The sequence below is a fragment of the Aplidium turbinatum genome, chromosome 14, assembly GCF_918807975.1.
Source record: "Aplidium turbinatum chromosome 14, kaAplTurb1.1, whole genome shotgun sequence".
In the NCBI taxonomy this organism is placed as follows: domain Eukaryota; kingdom Metazoa; phylum Chordata; class Ascidiacea; order Aplousobranchia; family Polyclinidae; genus Aplidium; species Aplidium turbinatum.
The window spans coordinates 8227188-8242829 of NC_137485.1; the positions used below are offsets into that span (position 1 = coordinate 8227188).

Here is a 15642-nt window from a genome sequence, read left to right on the forward strand (position 1 = left end):
ATAGAGACTTAGCTTTATTTCCGAAAAATGCCAAAGAGAACATGATCTTATCCTTTTGCTATGCCACCAGACACCACCATTTTACAGGAATATTTGTAACCACATTTTTGTTGAAAATGCTCTCAGAATGCACCAAATTCAAAGTAATTTTTCAAAATTTTGTGGGGGAGGCTCCCCAGACCCTTTGCCGCTGGGTCGTCAAACCCCCCCCCCTTTCAAAATTCCTGGCTACGCTACTGTGCCAGGCATATTCTGTTTAATAATAGAATTCAAAAAATACTTCTGCTATATCAAGCTGTCAAATTCTAATGCATGAACAAAGCTATTTCAACTCCATTTTTGTTATGTTACTAGAATATAATTCTTATGTATTTAGAGTGAAAATCTAAGTAACTAACACTTGTGAAACAGTGTAACAATATCAAAGGTTTGGATTCAATTGGTGCAAGATAGACATTAGACAATATAAAGCACGTAGATTTCTTGAAAACAAGGCAATTCAAATCAAGTTCTGTATGAAGATTTGTTTAGAGATGAACAGTCCAAGCTCTTCTTGCTAAGTGTTGGCTCGAATTAGTCTGTCAAATTGCCATATATATCGCTATTTCTTAACTAAAAGCACATTATATCCAAAGTTGAATGGCCACCCAACCCAGAGTTTTAAAATTGGTTTTGATTGGAGATGGTGGTGTTGGAAAAAGTTCTGTGATGAATCGCTTTATCACTGGAGAATTTGACAGCCAATCTTATCACACCATAGGTACGTTAATTATAAATATATGAGCATTTCTTATTTAACTGTCAAACATACAAATTATTATCATGTGCAAGTTTGCAAATGTTTCCGTTGGTTCGTCCTGTAGATCATGCTTCAAGTTATAATGGTTATTTTTGTTAAAAGTCTGACTTTTGAAGTGGTGTGTTGACATACCTGAGATGCAGTTTAATTAAGTATTTTGGAATCACTTAGCAAGCAAACGTGGCCATAGTGACTTACGTGGCCATAGTGACTTTAAAGGGAGTGGTCGACTTACAATAGGGTCATTCCATGTCAACTCAACAGGTTTTTGGAAAAGTGCAAGCTCGACCCTCTTAGATTTTCTTGAAATTCACACTAAAGTTTCATATTGATGTATAATGAACACAAAAAAAATTTCAGCTCATTATCTCAAGACGTTTAGAAATTACAGCCCTTCAAAGTCACAAAGGACCCTCAAAATACGTTCGCATGTAAATTTTCCTCCATGTTTGGGTCTTCACAACTTTTCATGTAAAGCATTTACAAATCTGAAATTTGGTATTCTGATTAAGAAGCAGCCCTAGTTTTCATATCTACCATCAAAATTGCTAATTTCAAATTAGTTTTAGATATAGAACCTTTCAAAAATTAAAATTTTTTACATTTGAATAAATTACATCAATTTTTGATGTCTGCTATCTCCCAAACCAATAGTCCCAGAACTACCATTTTGCATATCATTATTCTATACTAGTTGGTAATTAACCCCCGTGAGACTGAGACCAAACAAATGTGAAATTATTGAAGTTTGGAGGGTGCAAAGATGAAGCCCGAGCATAGGCACAATCACTGTTCAGAAAGCAGATAGGAAATCATGTTTTCTGCATCTTTTGACACAAAAACTGTATCTCTAGCTCCAGCAGTTTTTGAGATATGAAGATTTGGTATTTTGGGGGAGGGCGCAGAACTTCAGGGAGAGAGGGCCACCCCTAAATCAATTTCAAATTCAAAAATGTTTTGAAGGAGTTATTTTTTCTGACAACCTCACAATTTAAAAGGGTGTCCTCAGCAAAATTCAAAACATTTTCACGTTTACCAAGTAAGCCACAACTACCTCACACCCCCGAGACTTTTGCATGTGATGGCCAAGCTCACGATTTCACAGCTGCATTTACTATTGAAGGAGTTGGGTTACATATTTGAAACTTGAACTGTTTATAGCTTAGGCAAAGAAGATTTTTTTCTGAAAATTTCAACTTCCTGAATGACTGTCCACAGAGTCAAATATTAACCACAAGATGGCGCATTTTGCTCGCGCTTCATCTTTGCACCCTCCAAACTTCAATAATTTCACATTTTTTTAGTGTAAGTCTCATGGGGGTTAATTACCAACTAGTATAGCACAATGATATGCAAAATGGTAGTTCTGGGACTATTGGTTTGGGGGGTCTGCTACTATTCGGTGAGTTCCTAACCTCTAACCCTAAAACGGCAATGATAATTAGGCCACGGTACCCGATAATTAAAAAAAAAATTGAAAAAATCCCCCGTTAAGAGATCGGACTCACCGAAACGGGCCATTCCGTGGTTTGGGAGATAGCGGTCATCAAAAATTGATGTAATTTTTTCAAATGTAAATTTTTTTAATTTTTGAAAGGTTCTATATCTAAAACTAATTTGAAATTAGCAATTTTGATGGTAGATATGAAAACTGGGGCTGCTTCTTAATCAGAATACCAAATTCCAGATTTGTAAATGCTTTACATGAAAAGTTGTAATTGTAAAGACCCAAACATGGAGGAAAATTCACATGCGAACGTATTTTGAGGGTCCTTTGTGACTTTGAAGGGCTGTAATTTCTAAACGTCTTGAAATAATGAACTGAATTTTTTTTGTGTTCAAACTGTTCATTATACATCAATATGAAACTTTAGTGTGAATTTCAAGAAAATCTAAGAGGGTCGAGCTTGCACACCCTGTTGAGTTGACATGGAATGACCCAATACATAAAGATATACTTCCAGTAAAAACACAACATTTATAATTAATCTGGAAGAGCTGAGATCCAGGCCAGGGATATCTTGACAGTGTCATCGATCACCTCCAGATGTCATGAGACGGAGAAGGCTGCATTGGTACGGTAGTACCAGTGGTGGCCTTAAGGTTTTGTGGGCCCTGAGCAAGAAGTAATATGAGGGCCCCCTGCAGCCCGGTATGGACAAATTAAAGTACGCCAACTCAAATAACCATAAATCAAAATAACACAAAAAGGAATTAACATGATACAACAACAAACAGCGCGAATATGGTAAGCGCGAAAGGTGTATTTCATTCTGTGACATCTTCACTTCATTCTGATGCTATGTCGTAGGCTACCACTACACCCAGTGCCCTTCGAAACCGACTCTAAAAAATAGCGATGCAAACTATAAACTATGGTGGAAAAGTTTAAGTTAACCTATTGCTTTCTGCTAGTGCTTAATGTAAATTTTATTTGTGTATATTTTGGATAAGCGCGGGCCCTGGGCGGTCGCCCAGTTTTCCGACCCCAAAGGCCACACTGGGTAGCACACATTCGTTGGCATCCAACCATACGGTATAGATTTTTTTGTGTCCAATTTTAATCTCACTTAACTATCGAGCCAGTGTTTATTAACAGCAAATTGAAACTGATTATGTGGATACTGTACCAGTATATTGCTTTTTGCAAAATATTCTTGATTGGGTCGATTCATTCCACTTTAACTTACCAAACTGCAACTAGTAAGTATGCGCATAATTATCTGATTTTGAAAAAGCCACTGCGTTAACATTCTGAATTTCGGCTAAGGTATGAAAATCTGGGTGGTATTATTTTGCCCCATCTAAAAATGTAACATACGTGCAGGAGTGGAATTTCTCACCAAAACTTTAGAAGTTGAAGGTAAGGAATACACGTTGCAAATCTGGGACACTGCCGGCCAGGAACGCTTCAAAAGTCTTCGCACTCCCTTCTACCGTGGCGCCGACTGCTGTTTACTGACCTACGCTGTCGATGACGCGCAGAGCTTTTACAACTTAGCAAGCTGGAAGACCGAATTTCTCTACTACGCAGACGTAGCCGGTGAAGAATTTCCGTTCATAGTCATTGGCAATAAAGTGGATGTAGATTCGAGCAAAAAGATGGTCAATAGACATGACGTGCTTGATTGGTGTAAGGATAATGGCGGCTATCCCCACATAGAAACCAGTGCGAAGGATGATACAAATGTCAACCAGTGTTTCGCTACAGCTGTGCGAAAAATCGTCACCGCACAATTGCACACAGGTGAAGCGAGTATCAGCAATATGACGTCAGACACTCCTACTATTAACCTTCGGACTATGGCTGCGCAAAGAAACAAATGCTGCTGAAGCAAATTCTCATATCTTCTCGTACGATACAGCATGTTGGCAAATGTATTTTAAATATTCGCATTATTGTAATGAGCACACCTGCAGTTTTGCAGAGCTACACCATCGTTCATAATTACAAGCTATGTTGGTCTGATGTTCATCTCTCATCGTCTAACGCTTGAGATGTTGCATTGGGAAAACCAAGCAAATACGATGAAGAAGACTTTAATCTTCGTCACTGTGAATTTTGAACAACTTGGCCACTTCACCATAATCCTCATGAGATTGTTGATCACGAATTAGCTGAAAAAAAAGCGTAATAGTGTTTTGAAATCAACAGCAGCCTACTATGGGTGTATGTGCGACCTATATCTATGTTATTTATCTTACGACGAGTATTATTCCCCGTTGCAGATATATTTGCTGTTCGTTTATAAGACCATAACATGAGTGCTACAGAAGTAATTTTTTCTGCAACTACGGTCAACAATTGTAACATGAAACTATTGGATGCCAACCTATTGACAATTTCCTAACCGCAAAATATGAGCACTTGCCATCAGTGACGGACCTATGAAGGTCCAAAACTTCTCCGTGTTCACTATTCAGGCAGCTGGCTATTACAGAGTGTTGAAAAATAGCTTGCTTTATAATCGAAATATTACTTGTAAAATGTAATTAAAATCTTTTAAAGTTGTAATGCAATATAAGGGTTAAAAGTCACCTTTCTTGCAATCGACATTCTTCCAAACACATTCCACAGAAGCAAACCGACCACTTTTTCGTTTTTAAGGTAGAAGACGACACCTTTCCCAAATTCATCGTTATTAGATTGGGAAGGTGTTGGCTTGGTATCTTCATTGCTCTCTGTTGTACCTTAAATTTTATGAGTATTATTTTTCAATCTTGCATCAACGAGATTCATAACTGCTGCAATTAACATTTAAGAGCCATATTAACCTTTAATCTAGAAAATACTTCTTTCGTCGACCGTTTCAACCAGAAGATACGCCTGGCGAAATTACAGCTTTGACGAATTTTACCTTATTTTATTGACGAAGTCTTGTGACTCAAAATATTTGATGAACATTTCGTATGAAAAAAATTGTTCATATCGGTATCTAATCCAAAATCTTCCGTCCTTTGTGTGGTGTCTGTATAGTGTATACTGCTGCAAGATGTCACAAAAGGCAACGGTTCTTCGTTCTGATGTAACAAAACGTGTCTTTTGTGACAACTTGTGGTGCTGCGTATGTGAGTTGGAAGATTTTTGTTTCAACAGTAACGGTAGCATTTGCGTCAGGTATTTTTATCAGCACGGCATGCGCAACCAACTGCAGAGGGAAGGGTCCGTTAAACGAAAGCAGTGTCAGATGTTCTTCCACCCTAAGTGCTGTTTTTTACTGTCGGAGTTTCAAAACTACTTTCAATACACTTACACCAGGTTAGGGTTTCTACATTAAGCTGAAATTAATGCAACGATTGTACCGATAGCCTGAAGTCGCTTTGGATTACCTTTGTGTGGTTATCTAAAAATTTTAGGCTGGGTTTAAGAAGCAAGCATTAATAAACTTGAAATGGTTAGCAATAGTACTTGGATTGGAAATTCAACGAACATCTGGCAAAACTTTTATTTAAGGCACCCTTCTCTCAGTGGGTTATTTCACTCTTGTGCTGCAATAATTACATTTCTTGCAAGTCCATGTCATTCTAGCTTGAAAACTGAAGGAAAAATAGTCAATGATGTCATGGAGAAATGAATGTCAACATGTCTTCGAATCTAAAGTGCAATCCTTTTGATCATGCGAACATATAGACGAAGCATAAATTGCTTTGAATCAAAAAGCTTTTCGTGTGTTCAGACTTCCATTTTTGTCGCTATATTCTGTACTTAATGCATTAATGATCACTAAGACCGTATGCAACTGTTGTGAGCAGTATAGAATTTGATGACATAGTTCGAATGAGCAACGAATCTTGGGCTTCCTTGTTTCAAAGCTTATTCCAGGGTAGTGGAAGCATTGAATAAGTGAGTTTAAAAGACAGGAAGCTGTTTTTTAAACTAAGTTACCAGTCGGGTCTACCTCCAGCATATTGTAAAGTGTCTTGTCAGGACACAAGCGATTGCTCTCGAGGGGTCTCGAACCGAAGTCCTTTCGATTTTCGGGTAATTGCCTTGAAGTTGAATGTATGAGGCAGCGATTTTGGAGCAACGTCGTAAATACACAGCAGGTTTTTGGTGTATTTGCAGGTACGCTTAGTAACGTCACACGAGATTAGTTTTGACAACGTGTAACCTCGCGCTTCTCTACGAGTGCAGCGTTTAAAGAAGACTAACGAAGACAGTGTGGTAGGCTTTTAAATTTAAGCCAAAGAAAGTAGCAACAACAATTACAAGCTACGATCAAAGAAATGAATCAAACCGGGCATGAAGAGTATTTATCCATACAATAAAAGTTTTTTTGTGAAGGGTTTTAATGCGTTACGCTGTTTACTTACTATCTCTAGAGGCAAATTATTACTGTGGATAGTTTTAGTCCCGGGAATTTAAATATGTTTTCTTCAGTCTTAAAGTCCTTTTGAACACCATGTTTTTGTTTGTCGTATCCAGGCTTACGCCCGGTGATTGAAGATTTAAATTAAGTGTACGGGAAGGCAAGGAAGCCAATCTTTGTGTCCACCTTCAGGCATTTCATTAAGTGTCCTGCCAAAGACACAACCGCATGCTCTTGAGCGGTGTCGAACCGGCGCCCTTTCGAGTGTCGTTTCAGGGCTCTCGGCAATGCAGCTGAACCCCATGAAATGATCTTAAACTTCTGCTGTTTGTGTTGGCTCTTGAACGTATGTAGGTTGCAAACTGAAGATGAATCGATGCTTTTGTAGCAGATCTTATGAAGATATCTGATCTCTACTGTCAAATGTCAAAGAACACAAGCTACGTTAGTGGATCAAGAGTATGTTTTATAATCAACCCACCTTCAGTGCCCGACCTGAGACCTTCTTCATCAGCCGCTTTGGGTGTATCCTTATCTGTGGCTTTAGCGAAGACGCCAACCGTCGGTAACTTCGAGTCTACCAATCCTATCGCCTCGTAGCCAACATCTGGACCGAGATCAGACCTGAGCATAGGAACCGGTTATTCAAAAAGAACATTAAAATAACTATAAGACATTTAGAGGACAAAATACGACTTTCGCGTATGCATTCGCAAAACCTTACTATTGTGACTCAATACAATCTCCAGTTCAATACGACAAGGTTCTAAACGCCACGAAGCAAGACAATGCTTCACTAAAACCGCGACACCTCAAAGCTACTAAAGCTGTAACCATAGGCGTATCCAGGGGGGCGAAAGGGGCCATGGCCCCCCACCTAAATTTTCAAAGTTTGGATTCCGAAGTTGAACCCTTTGTTGAAAATATAATATAATTTGTACAAATTTATATCGTTTTCCAAGACATCTGGCTATTAACACCCCCCAGGACTTGTTTTAGACACACAGAAAGACACCAATAAATTTTGCAAATCGTAAATCGCGCATAGCAAAGTTTACGCGATTTACGCTTCTTTTAACTAATCTGTGGAAGCAATTTCAGATTCGCTTACTCTGTTGGTTGGGTTTTTGTGTAGCTGAGTTTTATGTGTTCTATAATTTTAGCCGCAGTTTTTGCCCGTTCGTGATGTGTAACAGCTACCTTTAATAAGTTAATAGCTGTTTATCTGGTAATAAATTTCATACAAATATTACCCTGAAAGTGTTTCTAGAAAGCGCTATAATCCATTATTTGAGTGTAATTTTACAAAATTTTTCCGGGGGAGCATGCCCCCGGACCCCCTAGAATACGCGTGTATGCGGCACGCTCTTCCAGCTTTATTGCTTCCCTTGCTTCACCCACCAGGATACGCTTTGTCAAGTCTCTTCAAATCATCAAATATTTGACCCACCCCCCCAAATTTTTTTTCTGGCTACGCCACTGGCTGTAACAAAGGACAAACAAAATGAACTCAAGCAAAAGGCATTTTCAAAACAGGCACAGTGTAAAGTAAAACATCTTCACAGGAGAACCGGTCAACTTACCAGAACATAGACTGGTGGAAGTAATGCTTTTGTGCTCCAGTCATATTTTCTCCAGCTAACCTTCCGCTGACTACAGCATGATCATGATGTTCCACACGTCTTCGGCCTAGTTTCACGTCATAGAAGCAAGATGCGTCACCTGCCTAAGGAAAGTGGTGTTACAATTAATATGAAATTATCAATACTGGGTCGTTGTAAAACAGGAATGGCTTTATAAGTGCACTGAGTTTCTCCATTGGGGCAGCAAAAGGTTTTATTAGGTATCGCAGTAAATAAATCCCATTTAGATTTTTTTAAAGCGTTAGAGTGCCGACTTACCACCCATATATTAGACCTTCCTTGCAGTTCAGCGTTTACTCTGTATCCACCGAATTTCTCATCTACTTCAATTCCAGCGGATTCTGCTAAGCTGGTATCTATGTCTAGGCCGACGGCAACTACCAAGTGATCTGTTGTTATCTGCAGCAATACACAGAGATAAGTAATGATAACACTGAGGTAATCTAGCTTTGATCAAGGAGTTATCACACAAACGCTTCAAGTGATTCAGATTTTTCAGAGCCAAACGGGAAAAAAGAGATATAATACGCAAAACAACCAACAAAGTATTGTTAGGCGTATATCTGACTACTTTCACAAAGATGCTCTAGCAGCTTATAGTTGGGTTTACAGTCACCCAATGCACCTCTTGGCCTTTACTTGTTGTGATTTTTATTTTGTCTCCATCCATGGCTATGTCTTTAACACACGCTTCGGTGACGACATTGACTCCTTCGTTTTTCACTTTTTCCGTGGTCCACTTTGTAAGGTATTCAGGCAAAACCATCCCCATGTTTCCGCGCTCAGGAAATACTTGATTCACTTCAAACCCTTGTTTTTTCGCTGCAAGTGAAAAAATAACGGAATAACTCCAGAAAATATTTTCAAATGTACATGAAAGTGATGTGTGAGTTTAACAAGAACATTCCCAATGTTCACATTAGTTACATTATTCTGTTAATGCACAGACATACCTTTATGGCCAAGAGCGCATGCCAGCTCACTCCCCATGAAGCCTCCACCGATCACCGTCACTGACTCGACATTGTCGGTGACTTTGTCAAGTTCAAGAAAGTCACTTGCCTAAACACAATTAAAAAATTACGTCCAAGACATTTGACAATTTTATACAAATAACGGCGGTGGGATGGCGCAGCGGCTAAGGCGCTCGCTTTCCAATCATGCAATCCTGGTTCGACAATTAGTTGTGACAATTTTATACGAATAATATTGTCACTAAAAACGACAAGTGCTAAACTTTACAGAAACAATCGAAAAAGTTGTCAAATGACTTTTCAGAATGATAAAAGCGCTATAAAAACAGTCATCATAAAATTTTCTTACTTTTCTGTACAACGTCGTGCGGTTGACCACTTCGTCACCAGCCTTCTTGATGAGAGGCAAGTTTTTTGGTTGCCCTCCAGTTGCAATCAAACACTTTTCGTATTTTATTTCCACGCCATTGCGAAGTGTTGCTGTGTTTTCTGAGGAGTTGATGGACACAACCTGAACGAGGTAATTATGTACGTAGGTGTGCGTAATGCCAGGTGTAAACTGTAGTAGCAATCGGGTTTTGCGGCTGTGTTGGCCAAAAACAAGTGCCGTATTATGCACACATCCATTCATGTAATAGTGCGTTTACAATCTTTCAAGTTTTTGCAACTTTTTTCCCTTTCATTAAGGGTATAACGCTTATGGGAATATGTACATGTACAATTGTACATGCCAAAAAATACAATCTTGTGGTGCTGACAAAAACAAACTGTGCAATGGAATATGGCATGCAAATCTATAACAACGTGTGTTACTGCAAGTTCCTACTGTGGAGCAACTTTACTTCTCGTTTGAATTAATTTTACGTGTGAATAATGGAATAACGCGTGCTGAAACTTTGACAGAACTATGGCAACAGTTCTTGTTTTACCTTGTACGAAACTTGGATGAAAATTATACAATCAACTCATTGCTGCGATGACAGTAACACGAAATATGGAAACTTGTAGAGTCCAGTTAAAAAAAGATTAAATTGTAATCTTGCTTGCCTTGGCATCTGTAGCAAGGGCAACGCCGCCTCCACTCTTTTCGGCAAGTTCATGGGGTTTGCAAAAAAACTTCTGTTCTTCAAAAAAGATGTCTTTCTTTTTCCCATTCCACTGCGTGAATTCAAATTTTCTCGCAGCTTCTTGGTCTTCACTGAACCAAAGTTCTTTTGACAATGGAGGTCTCATGTAAGGAGACTCTTTTTCGTCAGTGACAATCAAAACCTATTCCAAAAAGCAATCTTACAAAACAAAGACAATGTTGCTGTGCTTAGTATCAAACCGTTTATCAGAAATCAGAAGCTATAAAAAAATTGAAAAATTTTCAGACTTTTTAGAGGTTTATCAATAAAAAAACTCACATAGGTTATAGTTTTATATATTGCATGCTGACAAACAAGTAATGTTTAATATCAAGAGACACCTCACAGAGTATATGTGGTCATAAAACTATCTTGAGCTTCAGAAAAAATACTTTTACATGCCTTGGCAGTAACATCTCTCTTTCGGATTGCTCTCATTGCACTGTAAGCAGCAGTTCCCCCTCCAATTAGTAAGTACTGAACTTCGGCAGGAAATTGTGGGACGGCAACGTTATCTGAAATGAAATGACACAAAAACAACCCCTCAAAAAGTGATAATGTGAATAGTGTATGGCTACAAAGAGGTATGGCCTGATTTGTTACATTCTGTAGACTTTTCCTGTTTTTGCCAACTTTTGGTAACTGCCTGAGCGAAATTTTTTAACAATAATATTTTAACGTCTTTTTAACTGTCTTCCCCACTCCCCAGGTAATAAGTTGGGTTTTAACATTACCAGGCTTTAAAAACAAAGACAATTCGATTCATAATAAATTCAGTCAGACTGTAAGCCGCTTGCTAACAATCTGATTGAACGTATTTTATCTTGTTTTCTCATTTTTTACTGCTTCTACAATTCAACAAATACCGTACCTTTTATATCAAGTTAGGAGTCAGTAAAAAGAAAAAGTTAGAATAATTTCAGTCAGACAATAGTCAAAATCTGTAGAATGTGACAAATCAAGCCACACTTTTAGGTAGCCATGGCAGTGGCACAGCGAAAACAAAACACCATGAAAAGAGTTTAAAACAGTAGGTAAATAATAGTAAAACAGATTTCGAAAACATAAAAAGCACATGTCAAAGCATTGACTGAGTAAATGTGCGCAATTATACGTTGGTGAACCTGTGTTCTCTTCCTCTTCACCTTCGACTGGAATATCTTCTTGGTTTGCTTGTTGTTTTTGTAAAATTTCTGCAGCATTTACATGGGTGCTGTTCCAGTATTTGTATAACCCCTAAATGGCAAAAAATAGCTGTTTAAAACCGCTGCAAGGAACATGCTTAATGCTTTATTATTATTGCAAAAGTATGAATTGTAGATCGCACCCTGATCGCAATTGTAGATCGCACCTTGTAGGTCACTATTTTAGATCGCACCCTGGTACAACTTCATAGGGCACCGGTTCAACACAGCTCAAGAGCATGTGATTGAGGACACTAAAAGGAATGTCTGAGGGTGGAAATGAAGATTAGCTTCCTGGCCTTTCCGGCCATTTAATTCGAATTTTTACCCACCAGGTGCAAGCCTGGACACAAAAAAATCTTAATTGATAGCTCAGATCAAATAAAAAAACAATGCACTTGTAATTTTTGAAAAGTAGTCAAGGAAGTCAATACAAAACATACTATTCCAAAGAATATAGTTCCACCAACAATACACAATCCTGATCCAACATTTCCAGAAAGATCTGCAGAAGTTGAGGATGAATAAGATCTTGCATGTTTTGTTTGCTGACTGAACCATTGCTTTTTACATCTTCGAGCTGCAAAATAAGTTTCAGTGTCAGTAAGATTAATACATTTTAATTTTCACAGCAAGCATTTTTAAAAACAACATTTACTGGCTTTGCTATTTCACTTTTTTTTTAATAATGACTTGCTAGAAAGCACGTTCTAAAAACGTTTATTGCCCGATTGCTCTTGTCCATAGATTATGAACTTCAATGCTGAAATGTGTATATATATACAGTATATATTAGCAAAACTTTATTTTTCTGAATGGCATTTGGAGGTGAATCCGGCCACTCTCAGTAACAGGAACACCACAGCATTAAAACTGGACTGCTACCATGCTATATGATTGATAATGTTGTCACATTGAAGTAACAAATAGTTACTACGATGACAAATTCATCTAGTGGAAGTGGCATTTATATGGCACTATACATACAGCCGTTTCATTCAAAATAATTGTATATCTATGGCCTTTTATTACACTGGTGCGAAAAATCATAGACACAAACCCATGGTCTACAATACATTGTACAATACAATTTATCTTACGATTTTTCATTTTATGTATTGCAGATTTAATTCCTGATGAGGACACACGTACGTGTCGAAAACGTTTGGGTTTATTTTATTTAATTATGTTATATTTTGTGTGAAATAAAGTATGCTAAACCCGCTAAAGTTACTATGTTTTATTTCTCTATGGCTCAACAAAGCAAACTCTCTACCAAAGCTTTAATACATTGTATGTTTAACATTGAACTCTAGATGAAAAAACAATGTGTGACTGTGTGTGTTGTGTGCTCGCGCCTTGCTTAACTTTTGCTTGCACCTTTACCTGCGGGAAAAGTGCTTTCTCAAAGGAAAGGCAATACTTTTTAGGTTTCTTCAGTTTCAATGCAATGTTAGATGTCATCTGGATGGTTACAACTTTACGTTTAATAATTTGATGGTATGAAAATCTATTTTTAATCCCAGTTCAGTAAACAAAAAAGAGCATAAAGACAATTTTTTGATGGTGTCAAGTCTGCTAGAACAGGATAAAGAAACTTAGTTAAGCAAGCGCTCTGAACCATAGCGTAAAGTGTTCTTTGACAGCCTTGAGGGACACTCCACTGTGATGCAACATCTTTGCACGTTTTAAAAAAAGCTGCGTATAACAAAGTGCACATTTAAAAAAGCGAAGAATATACAATATATACGGTACATAATATATCTGCATTGCAATACTCACATGTTGTATTTGGACCATTGTTTATAGAATTTGCCTGTTTGGTTAACAATCTTTGATACGCCGACGATGTCAGATTGCAATATCTTACACAGCGATACATACTGCAATTATCAATTACCAAACAAAACAAGTCCAATCTTAATTAATCAACCTACGTCCTACAGTTTATGCACATACTGCAGTATTAATATTTACTGACGCATTGTCAGAAAATTGTTTTGCTCTCACTCATAAAAAAAAAACTTGTAACTAAAATTTCTTGCAAAATTTTTAGTAGTCGTTCTGAACCTTTTTTCTTTCGTGGCCCATTATCACCAAGCAAATTTTCTGTAGCCTACCCTACACCCCCTTTTATCGCATTGACGCGACATCAGATAAACAATTTTAATGAAATGTTTGTAAAACATTTTCTCTTCCAAACATTGCAGAAGCAACGTCAGTGGGATGCAACCTATTTTACCTCTTGAAAAGATTGAGAGAAAAAATAGAACAAAGCTGAAGTCGCTGATCGCAGTTCCTGCAAACATTTTAAAATTTTCTTCTTGAATTAATCATTGAATTTTTATGGGCCAAAATAAGTGTGACTTTTTCGTTGTAATTTTGTATAGAAATGTTAGTTGGAAGTAAATAGATCAGAATTCCAGTGTGGCATCTCGTTATCATTTGAAATGGAGGGGCTACAATCTTAATTTGATAGTTACCCTAACCAGAAAGTGAGGTTCGTTCGGTATATCAACTATTATTTCAAGATACTTTTTACTTAGCCTGGTCAACTGTTTCGGCAACTCTGATCAGTGACTTCAGCGCTTCGGTATTTTTTCTCTTCTTTTCAGGGGACGAACTGTTCAGGGAAGGAAATAGGTTGCACCCACGTCAGTGCATCTACATAGACTACAGTACACCTCAAGTACTTTTTTTACTATAAAAAGTCTACTTCTCTACCGGTATCATTGTCTGCCAATAGCTCTCATATTTGTCTGCAATGCAGAAGAAGCATTATCAAGATTAAGGAAGAGAAGTTGCAATTTTAAACCAGATGTTTATGTAGCGGCATTATTTAAAGATGGGCCACCCATATATAGCTGCAGTAGTGCAACGATATCCCGAGTGCGAGAATGAACAGACAACGGCGTCTATATAAATAGTTTATTCTAGTTTACTACCGGTACCTCGTAATAGTTTATTGCAATTGTACCAACCAACTTGCCACATTGAAACAAGAGAGTAAGACCGGTCTGACAAAAATAAGTCTTGAATTCAAATAGAATACAAAACTGATTGAAAGTAATGTTTTGAATTCAAATAGAATACAAAACTGATTGAAATTAATGTTGAAACTGAAGCCCATAACAAGACTTTCTACAGTTGGAGTACACTGCTCAATGCTCATCTTAAAAACTATTGAAACTACTTTTCTACATTTAACTGCACATTGAAAGTTCTTGAAACATACCAATATTATAACAAACTTACTGGTACCAGTACATATAGAAAACCAACTCATTCCATAACTTATCAAAACTTTCATACCAAAAGTTAAGACTCCTGCTAGTTTTTATCCTCCAGAAGTAAGACGTTAGACGCAGTTTAAGAACCAGCTTTTTGATTACAAACATGGTCACGACTTGTTGGTTACACACAGCACACAACAGACCAACAACGCAGATCGACACAAAATCATGTGAATGCACCGTAATGCGAGAGAGCAAGTAGGCCTACGCACTCTGTGAAATTCCGGCCTGAAGATTTGTACACAATGCAAGGAAAAACAGCGGGCCTGTAAGGCCGCCCGGATTCCAGAACCAATTGTTTATGAAAACAGGTGTGTAGTGCCCACCAGGGCCTCTGAGAGAAATTTTTACTAGGGGTACGAAGAGTCATTCCGAGCCCCTCTCTCACTTCGGACCCTCTTTGTCTTAGCCTATCTAATTTGCATGCAATTAATTCAATTACCTTTCCGGGCCCCCTAGGACTACAGAATAACAACTTTTATGCTTGAATTTGGTCATTTAAGATGGTTTTAACTTTTAACCAAACAATTCTGCGCGTAATCTAAATCAAAATTTTGAGCCCCCCAACAATCACAGTCCTGAGCTCTCAAGGGTACGCCGTACCCCCCTCTCATAGGCCTTGGTGCCCACACTGCGGGCCCGCAGGAGCTACATTTATAAATGGAAAAGGCAATTTTTCCACACTTAATGTCATGGTTACAATCAGGTGTTGCCAGAGTTACAAATTTTTGTTTTCAACAGCTTTAAACTTTTCTCAAATTAGGGCAGAATTCCTTATCTGGCAACACAATCGAGGCTATTATTACCCCATA

General features: G+C 37.9%; 2 protein-coding genes across 2 annotated transcripts; one reads left to right on the plus strand and one right to left on the minus strand.

Moving 5' to 3' along the window:
- Positions 1-383: 383 nt before the first annotated feature.
- LOC145782721 (ras-related protein Rab-9A-like) lies at positions 384-4163 on the plus strand. Its single transcript, XM_082594477.1, has 2 exons — positions 384-760; positions 3627-4163. Exons 1-2 carry the CDS (start codon positions 640-642, stop codon positions 4130-4132), a joined length of 627 nt encoding a protein of 208 aa, XP_082450603.1. The 5' UTR covers positions 384-639; the 3' UTR covers positions 4133-4163.
- On the minus strand, positions 4160-13473 carry LOC145782720 (apoptosis-inducing factor 1, mitochondrial-like). The gene is made up of 13 exons (XM_082594476.1): positions 13320-13473; positions 11981-12117; positions 11478-11589; positions 10756-10868; positions 10274-10495; positions 9576-9737; positions 9206-9314; positions 8878-9074; positions 8511-8651; positions 8193-8335; positions 7091-7233; positions 4839-4990; positions 4160-4417 (listed from the first exon to the last, which is right to left on the minus strand). The coding sequence occupies exons 1-13, from the start codon at positions 13417-13419 to the stop codon at positions 4340-4342; spliced, it is 1809 nt and encodes a 602-aa protein (XP_082450602.1). The 5' UTR covers positions 13420-13473; the 3' UTR covers positions 4160-4339.
- Positions 13474-15642: the final 2169 nt, after the last annotated feature.

Bases quoted from the DNA above. Each gene is read 5' to 3' on its own strand.
- LOC145782720 (XM_082594476.1), bottom strand. From the start codon at position 13,419: ATGTATCGCTGTGTAAGATATTGCAATCTGACATCGTCGGCGTATCAA. The intron at 9,315-9,575 runs GTAAGAAAATTT...AATTGTGTTTAG, and splicing joins GCACGACGTTGTACAGAAAA to GCAAGTGACTTTCTTGAACT. The intron at 8,652-8,877 runs GTGCATTGGGTG...GTATTGCTGCAG, and splicing joins CAACAAGTAAAGGCCAAGAG to ATAACAACAGATCACTTGGT.
- LOC145782721 (XM_082594477.1), top strand. From the start codon at position 640: ATGGCCACCCAACCCAGAGTTTTAAAATTGGTTTTGATTGGAGATGGT. The intron at 761-3,626 runs GTACGTTAATTA...ACATACGTGCAG, and splicing joins CCAATCTTATCACACCATAG to GAGTGGAATTTCTCACCAAA.